Source organism: Camelina sativa, chromosome 15 (assembly GCF_030686135.1).
Source record: "Camelina sativa cultivar CO46 ecotype springtype chromosome 15, ASM3068613v1".
NCBI classification, from domain to species: Eukaryota; Viridiplantae; Streptophyta; class Magnoliopsida; order Brassicales; family Brassicaceae; genus Camelina; species Camelina sativa.
The window spans coordinates 13,355,801-13,373,908 of NC_141894.1; the positions used below are offsets into that span (position 1 = coordinate 13,355,801).

Consider the following 18,108-nt stretch of genomic DNA (forward strand, 5'->3'; position numbering starts at 1 on the left):
ATCTAACATATTGATTTAAATTAGATAGGTAGATTTTAGGAAATTAATATTATCAAATAAGAAAATGATTGTGTTTGGTTGTAAGAATTGTAAAAAATTTAGTTGGAACTTGTTTGGATACAAAGATAAGAGAGTATGTCACAAAAATGTATTCCAAAAATGTTAAGATAGATGCACAAGAGAAAGAAATCTTAACAGACTAAGTTTCATTATCTTCGATTGTCTCTATAATACCTTGTTGGACGCTAACCAGACTTGGAACATAATTAAAAATTATTGGGTACCATGAATTACTTGTAGACTTGACAAAAGGGAATTCTGCGTAACATTCATGGTCCTGTCCAATAATGTATATCATCTGCTTCTTCCTGCAGGTCTCAAAACCTGCATTACAATACACGACCACTTTCTTCTCCACGTCGATTAAAAATGTCATCGAAAACGGAAAATAAGCATCGTGAATGTATAAATCCACGGTAAAGGATTTCCTCCACAACACAGCAGCTTCAGTCGTAGCAATTTTATTGGTCACCCATATGTCAATCTTTGATGAATGAAATCTCCGATATAAGAATGAGAGTTCTTCTTCTTTAACAACGGATAGATCCATAAAACCTTCAGTACTCTGGAGTGGCAGGAGACCCAGACGTCTATATCTCTCCGTTGTAAAATCAAAACTAAGTAATGATACAGAATTGTCTCTTTTATGTAAAGAAATAAAATAAGTATTCCCCTTCAAAGACGCGCCATCAAGTGTGTAACAGTCTTCGAGAGTGAGGTCATCAAGAACCTTCCATGAATCAGAGCTAAGCTCATAAATTTCAGATCCAACAACTCCTTGCTTTGGGTCGTCATTATCAATATCACCATACCTCAATATTTTTTGTAGCTATGGAAAGTTTTTTTGTTTTCGTAACCTAGGGAAAACATAGAGTTGATCATGTTACCAGTTTTGAGTTGTATCCATCTGGTTTCCCTCAAACACGGATTCCACACCAAGAGTCTATCGTTCTTGGTGGTGCATAACAACAAACCGCTGCAGTGAAAAACATGGATTATATCGACTTGTTGTGAAATAGAATAGGAATCCTTTAGGCCAAGTGGACCCTTAAACTCTATAGTTGGAGGAGCAACGTTGAGATTGACGCTCATTAAAGAAACCTTAAATTCCTTTATTATGAGAACCAGAAACTGCTTTGAAGCTTTACAAAAGTGCTTCTCAATGAATCGTGGGTCTTTGTATAAAGCATTCCACTTTTTGCATGTAGATCTTAACCGTTTCAGAGATGCGGCTGGAAGCCTACACAGTATTTCTTCGACCACATCCAGCGGTAGATAGGGCATCATCTCCCAGGAGGGTAGTAGAAATCTGCCTCTTGGCTTTCTAGGTACGTAGAATTTAGGGTATTGAGTTTTTCACCTTTTTCGATGGAGAAAACCTTGTCTTAATTAGCTATACCGTGGGAGACAAGACAACTTTTTCTATTTTGTTTAAGTGCTCTTTCTTTTTTCCTCGATCTGTTTATTAATTTTACATTTTTTTTTTGGTTGGCTATTTCTTTCCTTTTTTTTTCGTCGAAAAGTGATTTATATTGATGAATTGATAAAGTCTGCATACATTTGTTGAATTAACCAAGCTGGTGGTCTAAAACAGTCAAAATAAAATTGGCAATTAAGACAACCAAATTTTGCTAACAAATGAGCTACTTTGTTACAACATCGTTTAGTGAAGACAAATTGAACAAATTGGAATCTTGATTGCCACCATCTTATATTTTGAATGATGCCTTCAACAGTACACCGCGTGCCTATTTTTTAATTTAAAAATTAAACATACAAATTTTATTTATTTATTATTTTTTTTTGCTTTGTTTAATATGTCTAAGATTGTATAATTTTACTTTGATTGTTACTTCTAGGATTTAACCCGCATGAAAATTTGTTTTTTACATAATAATTGTTTAATCAACTTAATTAGATATGTTTAATATTGATAGAGTAATTATAGTAGAATGTGTAGGCAATACCCATTATGACAATAAACTTTTGAAAGATTATTTAATTATTGTATTTAGATCCCGTTGTACACGGGATTGTTATATTCACATGTTGGAAAATTACTTAATTCTTTAATATTTTTTTCTGCATATAGTATTGTTGTTTTTTTTTTAATATTGTGCATATGTTAAATTGGAAAAGAGGTATTTGCACACATTTAGGTTTATTATCACAAAGTAACATTGCTGATATTACTCATAGGACTAAATTTGATTTAGTCAATATATATATATTGTGTAGCAGAATATAGATTTTAGTCAAACATGTATCATTTGGGGAGGTTAAAACGTAAATATCAAAAATACATATAGTATTGTTGTTTTTTTAATATTGTGCATATGTTAAATTGGAAAAGAGGTATTTACACACATTTAGGTTTATTATCACAAAGTAACATTGCTGATATTACTCATAGGACTAAATTTGATTTAGTCAATATATATATTGTGTAGCTGAATATAATTTTTAGTCAAACATGTATCATTTGGGGAGGTTAAAACGTAAATATCAAAAATACATATAGTATAATAAAATCATACAATAGTTTTCTGTTTTTTATATCCACATCAATTGTTCTAATGTTTTAGAAAACTTGAAAGATGAGATCAAATCAAAAAAGGAGGATCGTACATATTTATGAAATTGAATTTTTATTTTACTTTTTACAAAACTATTTTTTTTTAAATTAAGTCCTTAAAACAAAAGAAAAATCTATGAAAATGAAAATGAAAATATTTTTTGGAAAGTAAAAGATTTAATCTCCTTATGGTGATGTATTCTATATCTCACATCAACATAGAGATTCTCCAATGGAGAATTCCAAATATCTCGTTAGAACTATATGTAAAAAAAAAAAAACAGTTATATAGAAGGGAAAAAACTAAACACTGAAAATAAAACAAAATATGAGAAGTTTTGATATATATAAAAAGATGTTCATCACCATGATATTCATGAGTTATGATGACCAAGATGATAGTCTTTTTGGTTTAGCTGGTTAAGAAATCTGTAGCATCATTTTTAAAAAAAAAATAACAGGTGGGATTAGCAAAATTTTAGTATAGTTTAGATCTAAATTCTTTCTTTATGATGCATCCAAAACCCAATTTGACCATAAAAAAAACGCAAAAAAAAAACATATATACCTTATGATCCCACTTTTATTGCCATGATTACAATTATTACAATTGAGATGCAGACAAAAACAATACGAAATATATATATTAGTGATGTTAGATTGTGAAGAAATCTATTATTTTCTAGCATAGAAGAATTGAAAAAAAAAAAAACTAATAACAAAGTGGTACGACTGAGGTTATTTTGTAGATTGACGTTCATAGGTAATTTATACTGTTAGGTGTGATATCAAATCCAGTAAATACTGTTGAGCAAGCAAAAAGATTTTTCAAAATATGATGATTTTTTTTTTTTTTTTTTTTTGTCAACAAATATGATGATTATTATGAATCAATTCAAAAGATTTAATATTTACATAAAGAAACGTCTAATTAAATAGCCGTGTCTGTTTAAGTTATTTTCTATTTACTGTATTTTAGGATTTTGTAGAGATATTGTAGAAATATTTAGTTATTAATATCTTAATTATTTCTTTTTCTTTCACTAAAACATTTAAATCTTTTAAGTTAAAAAAGAAAACATAAACTGATTTGTAAAGATATTTTAGGAATAATTGAGTTTAGGAATATTGGTAGAGATAATTTAGAAACTTAATTGAGTTTTTTGATTTTTTATTTATTGGTAGAGATAAATTAGGTATATTATCAATGTAATCGATTTTGACTTTCCAAATTTAACTTATAGTTTTTTTGTGCAAATATATAGGGATCAAATTTGTAAATAAGTTTTCAAATAAGTTAAACTTAAAGGGTATAATACAAAATGTACTTCAAAAATGTATATAAATATTTATAGTAGTATGAGAGGTTTTTCAGTTATTTTTGGTCAAACATCATGGAAGTGTATTTATATATACCATAGGTTTTTCAGTTATGTTTAGTATGGATATTTATTTTTGGTTACATTTCAAAGAACAAATATACCATAGGTTTTGTCTGTGTTTTTTTTTTTTGTAAAACACAAATTGTATTGCAATTAATACATTAAAGTGTATTTATATGATGAAATTTTTTTTAAAAAAAAATTTCAAACATCATGGGAGTTACATTTTAAAGAATTAGTATGCAATAAATTGTGTTAATGATTACTATTAAAGAAAATAAAATATCATATTGTTTTATATCTTGAAATTATTTTAGAATAAATTGATTTGATCTTTTGCACAAAAACTATAAAACTAATATTATATTTTTTTTTAACAAATATTTATGATAATATTTTTATAGCTTGAAATTAGTAAAGAATTTAATAACCATGACATTCTATTTTTTCCAAAATTATGATATTAATATTTAAATTTTTAATTATCAAAAATTTATTTTGTCTAGAATTATAATATTAATATTTAATTCTTTCTTATTTGAAAAATTATTATGTTATGGTAATTATATAAAATATTGACAAATGATATCTATGCAAAATTATAATGTTATGTTAATTATAGAAACTATTGATAACTGATATTCCCTATATATAATTACTAAAAGAACATTGCATGACTGTCAATATATTTTTTAGTATAGAAATATCATTTAAATTTAGTGAAGATGAAAAATATGTACTTTTAAGAAAAATAAATTAAAATAATTTAATAATTGAAAAGTGAGGACAAGTGTCAAAAATATACACTGCCACATGTCGCCGTGTTATGCAAAGTTAGGAGAAAACTTTCTCATATTATACTTCCTCCGTTTCATAATATAAGATGTTTAGAGAATTATTTTTGTTTCATAATATAGGATGTTTCCAACTTTCTATGCAACTTTTAGATTAATTTTATATTTTATATTATGCAATCTTGGATATGACTGGTTAAACTTTTTAAAAGTAACTTTTTCTTAATACGTGTGTTTCTACTAAAACATCCTATATTTTGAAACGGAGGGAGTATAAGACTAGATGAATATCCGTGCTATGCGCGGGCTTATGGCTTACCGTTTTTAAACAATTTTGCTACTAATTTGTTTTTTTATGTAGAGTTTATCTATTTTCTAATTGTGGAAATCTTGAAAAATATAATTTTGATTTTGATATTTCTTAATACTTCAAATAGGTTTTTTCATTTTGCAATTGAATTATTAGATACATGCATGGACAACTTTGTTTTGAGAGCTTAAACATTTTACAATTCTTGTCTAAAACTTCTAAAAAAATATTCCAAATGAAAGTTTGATCTAAGGATGCATATTTTGTAACAAAGAGTTTTTTAGCTTCTGAGTTATATACTATGAGATACTAACATTTTAATTTATCAAGTTTGCAGCTTGGTTAACTCTTTTAATAGATATAATTAAGATATACATCTTTCTTTCATGTTAGCTCTTCAATTTATTGAATATAACTCTAGAATTTCTAGATTGCTATTGTTGGAAACGATTTTTGTAAACAACTCTCCTCCAGTTTGGGCAACCAATCTAGGAGTTTTATTTTAATTAATGTTTAGGTTAAAAAACAAAAAATAACTCTAGATTTTTTTTTTTAATAAGAATTTCATTTAATTTTCTTTTGACAACTTCTAAATATTAGAATATAAAAATCCATTCCTCTTTGTCTCTGTATTTTGCTAAACCAACATTCTACAATTTTATTCAATTATCTTCCATTTGATAGTGAACAAAACTCCAATCTTCTTCAAAAAAATGTTTTTTTTAGGGGAAAAATTTCATGAATTTCTCTACAATATTAACAAATATCTCTATCACTGCTGCAACTCTTCAAACTATTGACAAAATTGTAACTCTTAAACCATATATCCATAGATTCATGGTTTACGTCAAGAGGAAGAAGGGGCTATTTGATTCAATCCCGATGTCTTTTTTGTCTTTTGGTGGTGCATCTACTTTCTTGGAACATATTATCAGCCTCTCTAAATTTTTAATGTAAATATTGAAACTGTTTTTGTGATATAAAAAAGAATAAATACATTTTGTTTTGCAATTGAATTATTAGATACATGCATGGACAACTTTGTTTTGAGAGCTTAAACATTTTACAATTCTTGTCTAAAACTTCTAAAAAAATATTCCAAATGAAAGTTTGATTTAAGGATGCATATTTTGTAACAAAGAGTTTTTTAGCTTCTGAGTTATATACTATGAGATACTAACATTTTAATTTATCAAGTTTGCAGCTTGGTTAACTCTTTTAATAGATATAATTAAGATATACATCTTTCTTTCATGTTAGCTCTTCAATTTATTGAATATAACTCTAGAATTTCTAGATTGCTATTGTTGGAAACGATTTTTGTAAACAACTCTCCTCCAGTTTGGGCAACCAATCTAGGAGTTTTATTTTAATTAATGTTTAGGTTAAAAAACAAAAAATAACTCTAGATTTTTTTTTTTAATAAGAATTTCATTTAATTTTCTTTTGACAACTTCTAAATATTAGAATATAAAAATCCATTCCTCTTTGTCTCTGTATTTTGCTAAACCAACATTCTACAATTTTATTCAATTATCTTCCATTTGATAGTGAACAAAACTCCAATCTTCTTCAAAAAAATGTTTTTTTTAGGGGAAAAATTTCATGAATTTCTCTACAATATTAACAAATATCTCTATCACTGCTGCAACTCTTCAAACTATTGACAAAATTGTAACTCTTAAACCATATATCCATAGATTCATGGTTTACGTCAAGAGGAAGAAGGGGCTATTTGATTCAATCCCGATGTCTTTTTTGTCTTTTGGTGGTGCATCTACTTTCTTGGAACATATTATCAGCCTCTCTAAATTTTTAATGTAAATATTGAAACTGTTTTTGTGATATAAAAAAGAATAAATATATGAATATGTCTCTTTGCTTTTAATGAGGATAGATAGGTGTCACTCTCTCCACTGCTGATGTGTCACTCAGATGGAGAGAGTTGGACATCTTTCATAATATAGATTATCAAAAATTTATTTTGTCTAGAATTATAATATTAATATTTAATTCTTTCTTATTTGAAAAATTATTATGTTATGGTAATTATATAAAATATTGATAAATGATACCTATGGAAAATTATAATGTTATGTTAATTATAGAAAATATTGATAACTGATATTCCCTATATATAATTACTAAAAGAACATTGCATAACTGTCAATATATTTTTTAGTATAGAAATATCATTTAAATTTGGTGAAGATGAAAAATATGTACTTTTAAGAAAAATAAATTAAAATAATTTAATAATTGAAAAGTGAGGACAAGTGTCAAAAATATACACTGCCACATGTCGTCGTGTTATGCAAAGTTAGGAGAAAACTTTCTCATATTATATAAGACTAGATGAATATCCGCGCTATGCGCGGGCTTATGGCTTACCGTGTTTAAACAATTTTGCTACTAATTTGTTTTTTTATGTAGAGTTTATCTATTTTCTAATTGTGGAAATCTTGAAAAATATAATTTTGATTTTGATATTTCTTAATACTTCAAATAGGTTTTTTCATTTTGCAATTGAATTATTAGATACATGCATGGACAACTTTGTTTTGAGAGCTTAAACATTTTACAATTCTTGTCTAAAACTTCTAAAAAAATATTCCAAATGAAAGTTTGATCTAAAGATGCATATTTTGTAACAAAGAGTTTTTTAGCTTCTGAGTTATATACTATGAAATACTAACATTTTAATTTATCAAGTTTGCAGCTTGGTTAACTCTTTTAATAGATATAATTAAGATATACATCTTTCTTTCATGTTAGCTCTTCAATTTATTGAATATAACTCTAGAATTTCTAGATTGCTATTGTTGGAAACGATTTTTGTAAACAACTCTCCTCCAGTTTGGGCAACCAATCTAGGAGTTTTATTTTAATTAATGTTTAGGTTAAAAAACAAAAAATAACTCTAGATTTTTTTTTTTAATAAGAATTTCATTTAATTTTCTTTTGACAACTTCTAAATATTAGAATATAAAAATTCATTCCTCTTTGTCTCTGTATTTTGCTAAACCAGCATTCTACAATTTTATTCAATTATCTTCCATTTGATAGTGAACAAAACTCCAATCTTCTTCAAAAAAATGTGTTTTTTAGGAGAAAAATTTCATGAATTTCTCTACAATATTAACAAATATCTCTATCACTGCTGCAACTCTTTAAACTATTAACAAAATTGTAACTCTTAAACCATATATCCATAGATTCATGGTTTACGTCAAGAGGAAGAAGGGGCTCTTTGATTCAATCCCGATGTCTTTTTTGTCTTTTGGTGGTGCATCTACTTTCTTGGAACATATTATCAGCCTCTCTAAATTTTTAATGTAAATATTGAAACTGTTTTTGTGATATAAAAAGAATAAATATATGAATATGTCTCTTTGCTTTTAATGAGGATAAATAGGTGTCACTCTCTCCACTGCTGATGTGTCACTCAGATGGAGAGAGTTGGACATCTTTCATAATATAGATTATCAAAAATTTATTTTGTCTAGAATTATAATATTAATATTTAATTCTTTCTTATTTGCAAAATTATTATGTTATGGTAATTATATAAAATATTGATAAATGATACCTATGGAAAATTATAATGTTATGTTAATTATAGAAAATATTGATAACTGATATTCCCTATATATAATTACTAAAAGAACATTGCATAACTGTCAATATATTTTTTAGTATAGAAATATCATTTAAATTTGGTGAAGATGAAAAATATGTACTTTTAAGAAAAATTAATTAAAATAATTTAATAATTGAAAAGTGAGGACAAGTGTCAAAAATGTATGCTGCCACATGTCGTCGTGTTATGCAAAGTTAGGAGGAAACTTTCTCATGTTATATAAGATATTCATACACAAGTAACCAAAAGCGGGCATACACACACATATCGGCATGAAATAATATTGCATTTCTCTTTAAGGGTCTAAGCTTTTTTTCTTTTTCTTCTTTTTTTTTTTAAATTAAATTGTTGCATTAAATACTTCATCTTTTGTTTCCCTTTTCCATGGAAGTCATTTTAGGGTCTTCGAATTGTTTCTCACGTTGGACAGTACGTAAGAAACCAGTTCAGGCTTATTTCTCTCTAATATGTCTCACACGAGGCATTCCCTTTTATAAGGAGGAATCCATGTGATTTCCATTTTCTTGGTCCATGTGATTTGCAATAAAAGTTAGGGTGTATTATGAGTCTAGGACGCAACGAATCACGCTATCAAACAATATGTTCGGTTATAAATAATTTTTTTTTTGCAACAGTTGGCTTCCGTTTCAATCATACATAAAATATATAATTGTCTCATATGAATTTTGTGTACCGAAACAGAATTCACGTATGAACTATGAGGCTCATAGTATGAGCAACCTTTAACATACATAAACTAATGAATTATACATAAGCCAACAATTGGTGTGAAGAAGAAATCAGATGGAATTGGGAGATCGTCTTCTATTTATTGACAGTTGTTGAAACAACTTTCTTAGTTTTGGTCAACACATGTATACTACGAATTGGAGTGTTGTTCTTAGTGATTCTACACATTTTCGGGATGTTCATTGGATTCTACCGCAAAGCAAATTGCATGTACATGTCTATTTCAAATGCTCTACATGAGGATTATTGTGTATCTGCTTTGCATTACTAATTAATACTTTCAGATGTTTACGAAAATAACAAAGAATTAGTTTACCCTCATACATTTTTAATCTTAAATCAAGTGATCTTTCATTACCTAATTGGCAAAGATACAGTAGAACCTCTATAAATTAATACTCGGTAAATTAATAATCTCTATAAATTAATAAATTTCTCCGGTCCCAAGTTGGGACTAGTGTAATTTTGGATACTATTCGATAATATAATAAAATAATAATATTTTTGAAACTCCTTTGTAAATATATGGTCCCATCAATAATATAAATTAATAATTATATAAAATTATATAAATATATGTATATATCTACATATTAATTTTTATTAGAGTTCATTTTTAATATTTTTCTATATAAAAATCTTTGAGTGCTATCTTCAAAACATGATAATTGTTATTTTCATTGAAATTGATTTTATAAAAATATTAGTTATAAAGATTAAATCTTATTTTTAATATTATTTTACCAAATTAGGAAAGTCTCTCTATAAATTAATAATTATTAATTTATCGATAAATTAAAACCTCTATAAATTAATAAAATTTCATGGTCCCGACTTTATTAATTTATAGAGGTTTTACTGTACTTTGAAATTTACATGACAAGAAATTTCTGCATACACATAACCAATGATTTCTCTAAATTTTATATGTAGTACAGGAAGTACAAAATAATAATTTTCATAATCGTGGTTAAAGGAAAGGACCAACCTTAGGGACATGGTAGAGATTACATGTCGAACTTTTATGAGAGAACTTACCCATCCATCAGCCAAATAATCTATCACACCTGTTTTAAAAGAATTTCAGTTTCGCCCAAGGTCTAGCCCATCAAAATGGCCCAAATATTTTGTGATCCGATCCAACTTCATAGTGCCATACCCATATCTCTTTTCAATCACAATTCGCTACGTTACACAAACTAAATAGTGCATGAATATGTAGTACCATGGTGGACTACTTCTAATTATCACTTATCAGGGCTTCCACAAAAGAAATACATTTCACGCATATAGCCTCTTTACGAAAAAAAAAAACAATGCTAATAATTAAGCTTCCTTCAGAAAATATGATATCGTTATGTGTGCATGCATATTTTTGCAATAGAAGTCGTAACAAAAATCTTGTATAGCTTCTAAAAACAATACTTATAAAACAGTTTAAAATGATAACACATGAAATAAATTCGAAAGGGTGAGAGAACATTAGTATCCACATCAAGAATTCTACTCTCTTTCTTTATAACCAAATGAGACCAATTCTGCTGAGGTTATCCCTTTTGTCCACTACCGTTACTCCTCCACTCGCTGCCGACCACGTATTATCTCGTACCTTTTTCTGTAGCTAGCTCTTCGGTCCGGTCCAGAGTCCAGACCAACCATCAGGTGCAGCAACAAGATTGTGGGTCCGTCCTTTGCCGTTGATGTGAGCCACGTGAGATTGGATCATGTTATTTTCTCTCACCACAACAAAAACCAGTGTGTTAAGGGGTTAGCAATTTAGTTTGATGAGTTGTTAATAACTTTTTTTTTTTGGACAAACGAGTTGTTAATAATAACTTTTTTTTTTTGTCATCTGGTAATATTAATAAAACTGGGTGGAATACATTGTGATACAATTTAAGCCGGCGGAAGACAAAATTTCCCCGGAATCTAAAATCCAAAAAAAGGAAACAAAGCTGGCAGACGAGTATAAATCCCCGGAAGCATAAGATACACCAACTAAGAAAATAAACAAACAAAACAACTAATTTTAACTTTGGAAAGAGGATGAACCCAAAAGCTAAAAACATAGGCAATCTAGGCAGAACCTTTAAGAAATAAACTAGTCTCAAAACGCAAGGATTCTTCTTCTGAAGCTTTTGTAGCTGAGTTTTACCAAGGATGCTCAAGGCCAATCCAAAAATAACAATCACCACCTCCTATCAATATGAGAGCCAATCTCTCGAAACTAGAACCAAAAACTTCATAACCTGGCAAACAAGACTCGAACATTTCCGGATACGACGATGACGACTACAGCGTCTCATAACGTCTAGATAGAAGTCTTCAAAACGCAATCAAATCTAACCAGATTTGCAAAGCAAGACAATCAAATCTAACCAGATTTGTTAATAATAACTTATGCAAGCCTTTTTTTGTTTACTTCCTATCTTTTTTTTGTTAAAATGTTTGTGGCCTTGGGACAAGTAGCAGCAACGAAGGTTGACTCTAGCTCGCACCAGTTTTTGATTGACACTCATGACTCATGTCCAAGAAACCAATTTGAGTTGAATCTAAAAGAAAAATTGGAAGATATATTTACCAAAAATATATATGTATAGGTTTTCAAGTCTCATTATGTTAAATTTTCACAATTCTTTTTTTTCTTCTTCTCCTTCTTATATTCCTTGTTTATCAGAGTGTAACGCCTCATTATATTTTTCTTGTATTCCTTGTCTGTCAAACTACAACGCCAATCCATCAACCAGTTAAGAGTCCAAGTGCAAATTTTCATTTTCTAGATTTCCGTCCAATAGATTACTTTGCCATTTACGATCCATAAATTTGATTTATATTGCCAACAAAACAAAATTTATCAAATTAAAAAATAAACTAACATATGAAGTTTTAAAAAAATTATAAGAAGAGAGGATATATATAATATATATATAAGCGAACCACAGATAAAAAGCGTTGACCAAATCATGGTCCTAACAAATATACCAACTTATTTTAATGTTAACAAAGGATCCATGGAATGATGTACGTTGAGCACACCTTCCTCCTGCCAATATTTCAATAATGATGAATTTGCCACATTTTGCAGGTCACTCATGACTCATGAGGTCCCTTATCATTTATGTCTTGTTTCCATTTATCACTCTTTTAAGATAGAGGAGAGAAGTCAGAGCCTCCTTAAATTCTAATTTCTGTTCATTTGTTTAATAAAAAGTGAAATATTAGTATTGTTTGTGTAAGTCTTAAGTTAAATAGGACTGTTATTAATTCACATAATCTTGGTTCAAGTCATTCAGTGCAAATATCTTAAACACAAAAAAAGAAACATATTCCCTCTGCTTTTTTTTTATAGGGATTGTTTTTCAAAATGCCATTTTTGGCTCACCATTTTCCCATTTTTTTAATTTTTAACACTTAATAAAACTAAATATTTAGAATTTTTTTTCCATAAAATTCATACTTAATAAAAATACTATACCCTACAAGAAGATAAAACCAAATCAAACCAAAGATAATGTGTAAAATTGTGTTTTTAGATATAAGAAAATGACAAATTTAAAGGATTTTAATTAATGAAAAAACATTGTAGTATAAATTGAGATAAGGATGCAATTAAATACAAGAAAATTGACAGCTAAGTGAACTAATTAATTTAGAAGCAAAATTAACTTTAAACCCCTTATTTAACTTTAAAATCCTTTAATTTCATTAATTAACTTTAAAATCCTTTAATTTCATTAATTAACTTTAAAATCCTTTAATTTCATTAATTAACTTTAAAATCCTTTAGTTTCATTAATTAACTTTAAAATCCTTTAAGTTCACCTTTAATTAACTACTATCAGATTGTATCTTTTTAAGAGAGAGTAAAGCATTGAAGCAGAAGAAAAAATTGAAAGCACTGAGTGATATACATAACTCTCTCTCTCTCTCTCTCTCTCTCTCTCTCTCTCGTTGTCACTTATCACACACTGCAACCCATTCACATCTTTGTCTTCCACCTCTCTCTCTCTCTCTCAGTAAAAATGGAAAAACCAGTGTTTGCTCCATGGCGGTCCGACCCAGTTTCCCGACCACCGGAGACACCGTTAGAGCCGATGGAGTTTCTATCTCGCTCTTGGAGCGTCTCAGCTCACGAAGTCTCTAAAGCCCTCACTCCTTCTCAGCAACTCCTCTCAAAAGCCTCAATCGAAACCACCACAGTCATTCTCGAAGAGGAACAACAACAAAAACCCATCACCGCCGGCGAGAACGAGACGGAGGAGAATGGCTTCGTCTCCGGCAACCCTTTCTCCTTTGCTTGCTCTGAAACTTCTCAGATGGTCATGGATCGTATCTTGTCTCAGTCTGTAAGTTTTTTTTTATAACGCTCTTCTTAAATAAAAAAACAAAAAAACAAAAAAACAGAGCATTTACAGACAAAAAGACAGTTTTTTTCTCTGTTCTGTTCTGTCTCGATTCTCTTGATTTCCTCAGACTCATCGAAATTTCCAAAAGGGTCATTACAATTTCGTGAGTCAAGTACGATTTTAGTCTAAAGATCACATTTTTCTTCTTCTTCAGCATCATGAATCGATATGATTAAAACACAATAGGAGAATTTTTTTCATGCGTAATGATTTGTAATTATATAACATCCTTAATAAATCGATATGATTCTCTAAAACACTCACCTGGCTTTCATGGGCCCTCTACATAATCACAAAGTTTGGAGTTTTCTTGAAGTCAAAAAGCTAACAATTTCACTGTTCTTTTCTTTGTCTTCTTCTTCTTACAGATGATACTTTAATTTTGTTTCTTTTGCAGCAGGAAGTGTCGCCACGAACATCTGGTCGGCTTTCTCACAGCAGCGGTCCTCTCAATGGTTCTTTAACCTAGAGATCATATAATCTTCGTTTTTGGTTACTTCGATGAAACATTCTTTGATTTTTGTGATTACTAGTATTAAATTGTTGAAGTATTTTAATGTAAAGCAATCCTCTTTACTCGATTTGGTTTCTCGTTAGAATTTTACCTTATTTAGACTTTTGTTTTGAATGAAATAACTTAAAATTTGTTTTAATTGTGTTTATGCAGCAATTTTGCCGATCAAACAACATTACAAACAACTACAACACTCAGTTCCGTTCAACGGGGACAACTCCAGGACCTATCACTGCAACAACTACACAGTCTAAGACTGTGGGACGGTGGATAAAAGACCGGAGGGAGAGAAAGAAGGAGGAGACGAGGGCTCACAACGCTCAGATACACGCAGCTGTATCCGTTGCTGGTGTGGCTGCAGCGGTGGCTGCGATCGCTGCTGCAACTGCTGCTTCTTCCAGCTCAGGGAAAGATGAGAATATGGCTAAAACGGATATGGCTGTGGCTTCTGCTGCAACACTTGTTGCTGCTCAATGTGTTGAGGCTGCTGAAGTTATGGGAGCTGAGAGGGATCATTTGGCTTCAGTTGTTAGCTCTGCTGTTAATGTTCGATCGGCTGGAGATATCATGACTTTAACTGCTGGAGCTGCCACAGGTACTTTCTAAGTTTTAATAAGTTCCCAGCTCATTTGACATTTTGGTAAAATAATGTCTTTTAGAAACTGAATGTCTTATTTTGTTGTGTTTCTGGTGTAGCTTTGAGAGGAGTGGCTACGTTGAAGGCGAGGGCGATGAAGGAGGTGTGGAACATTGCATCAGTTATTCCAATGGAGAAAGGAATCAATCCTGGAGGTTGTAGCAATGTTAATGGTAATGGTAACGGCAGCATTGGCAGCTCGAACAGCAGTCACAGTGGAGAATTTGTAGTTGAGGATAATTTCTTGGGACATTGCAACAGAGAATGGCTCGCTCGAGGTTGCCAACTTCTTAAACGCACCCGCAAAGGTGAATACGCTATGTTATGAGTTAGCAGTGTGTCTCTTCTTTTGGTTTCAAGTGATGGTTTGTTTCTTGGATCATTTTTTGCTAACTAAAAATGTGGTATGGTTATGGCAGGTGATCTTCATTGGAAAATAGTCTCAGTTTACATAAACAGGCTAAATCAAGTAAGGTTTCTTCTTTTCGTGTGTCTCTGACTGAAGAGTTTTTTTGTATCTCTTTCTTTGAGCAATGGTATCAGTGATCTGATGAACTTTGAAGAGAGAAAAAAAAAAGATTAAAGAGAGAGATGCATTATTGGCGAATCAGTGGATAGTACTTTTTAAGTCACCCACATGAGTGTGATCTTGTTAAAAGAATACAAAAGAACACATAAAAAGAGATCTCATAGACCAAGAAAAGAAGAGAACATAAGGATAAAGAAACCACTTAAGTCATTTGATCTGCTTTAGTCTCTGATTAAAATCATTTCTTGGCATCATTCTTATGGTTTTGATTTGGTTATTGAACATGAAGGTTATATTGAAGATGAAGAGCAAGCATGTTGGAGGGACATTCACCAAGAAGAATAAAAGTAAGTGTCCGTATTATCCCTCTTTAACATCATTCAAGATTCTAATCACTTCAAAGACAGGATTAGTTTGATATTCTCATAGTAGTAAAGTGGAAGCTTTAGCTTTGTCTCTATCTACTAATACTGTCAATCGTATGAGAATTTAAACTTTGATGTGGGTCTAATTTGAATTTGGGGATTTGAGAAGAAAAGGAAAAAGAAAAGCAAAAGGGTTTTGTGGGACTAAAGTGATCTGAGGATCAGAACAAAAGGAGACGCCATCTTTAACTTTTTTTTTCTTTTTCTTGTTGTCTTTCTTTTGAAATGTGAATATCAAGACTCTATGTTACATTTTATTTGCCTAACCTTTTTTTTCTTCTTCTAAATTATTTCAGATGTTGTGATTGATGTGATAAAAAACATTCCGGCTTGGCCAGGCCGCCATTTGCTAGAAGGAGGAGAGGATTTGAGATACTTTGGGTTAAAGACAGTTCCGAGAGGGATTGTAGAATTTGAGTGCAAGAGCCAGAGAGAGTATGAAATGTGGACACAAGGTGTCTCAAGGCTTCTTGCTGTGGCTGCCGAGAGGAATAACAGATATAGGATATGAAGGGAGGAGTAGTAGTTTTAAGAGTTAAGGGGCCAAATTAGAGAACTTGGAGAAAGTTAAGGGTGCTTTTCAGAGTAATGTCTTTTGGTAAAGGTATATATTATATAGGATGAAATGGACCCTCTAAGGGTGGCTGGTTTAGCCCTGAGACCTAATATCCGGTATCCGGGATCCGATCCGGTATCCGGTGGTATCCGCTCCGGAAAACCGGATATCCGGTAGGACCGGATCCGGATCCGGATACCAAAATATGAAATCCGCTAAAACCGGATCCGAATCCGGATATCACAAAAAAACAAACCCGGATATCCGTATCCGTTTTATATTTATTTATTTTGTTTATTTTAAGTTTTATACTGTAACACATATCTATCATCGAACTTTTAATAATTAAATAATTAGAAAATGCTGAACGAGAGAGACTTGCGAAGAATCCTGTGTATAATCGGGTATATATAGTCACGCTCGAGAGGTCATATTTGGTCAAGTGGGCGATGTGGGATCTTTCAAACTCCTTTCTCTAATTATTTTGTCCCACATCGGCTCTAACTCACATCTCTCCTACTTTATTCCCTTATAAATATACACTCTCTCCTCTACAAAAATTCTATGGGCCTCCGAGCTTCAACAGATGGGCTTTATAGGGCCTATTAGTTTTATTTCAGAAGAATAAAAAGTTTAAATTTTAAAACATTGTTGGTTTATACCGGATCCGGATATCCGGCAGTTATTATATATTTGAGCGGATAACCGGTGACCGGATATCCGATCATCTTGAAGCCGAATTCGGATATCTGTTTCACGTATCCGGCGGATATGGAGCCGGATCCGGATACCCTAAAAAATACCGGATATCCGGCTCCGTCTCAGGTAGGCTGGTTCAACAACTCTTTGGTGTTTGTAATTTTTTAAAAGTTTATAAAGTTTATATATATATATATAAAAGTGGTAATCTGATGGGTCCATTTTCCCCACATATATTGGGAACATCAAAATGCTGATTTTTTTTTTTTTTTTTTTTTTTTTTTTTTTTTTTTTTGAATCTAATGTTAAATTATATTCAAAAGAAAAATAAACTGTTTTACAACTTGTGCAACTTTGTTTGAAAATACAAATTATTGAGAGCTAGTAAACCATCACCCTAGCAACAAGATTGTAACCAAAGCAGAAACACCTCATCGTAACGCCAATCGCCTAATTGTCCAATGGCTAAAAGTTGATCTTTGACTTGTCGATCAAGCCACTCTATCAATGCTGATGCATGCTTTGGCGTATCACCATGGCGACGCCCATTTTTTTCCCTCTAAATCGTGTATGTGACAGCTTGAAAAACATACCGAATAAAGAACCCCTCCACAAGTGGGATGTGAGGATTTGATATATGTTCAAGTAGAATAGACCAGTCGGTAATGTATTGTGCTTTTAGCAGACCTTTAGCAAGAGCTGACCAGACAGCAAAGGCATAATCACACGCAAGAGCTGACCTTTAGCAGATCTTGTTTTTGTCTTATGTTTGAAATTGAACATCACATTCTTCCAATCATGTATTCATTTTAATAATACCAGCTTAAAATG

General features: G+C 30.6%; 1 protein-coding gene and 1 pseudogene across 1 annotated transcript; one reads left to right on the forward strand and one right to left on the reverse strand.

Annotated features, from left to right (window-relative positions):
- Positions 1–199: 199 nt before the first annotated feature.
- LOC109129098 (putative F-box/kelch-repeat protein At3g22730 pseudogene) lies at positions 200–1,347 on the reverse strand (annotated as a pseudogene).
- A 12,048-nt stretch (positions 1,348–13,395) lies between these two features.
- On the forward strand, positions 13,396–16,939 carry LOC104746748 (VAN3-binding protein). Its single transcript, XM_087486969.1, is given in 7 exon segments — positions 13,396–13,857; positions 14,315–14,403; positions 14,581–15,026; positions 15,128–15,376; positions 15,488–15,537; positions 15,887–15,944; positions 16,319–16,939. Coding segments are annotated over 7 exon segments (1,431 nt in total). The 5' UTR covers positions 13,396–13,533; the 3' UTR covers positions 16,534–16,939.
- The last annotated feature ends 1,169 nt before the right edge of the window (positions 16,940–18,108 follow it).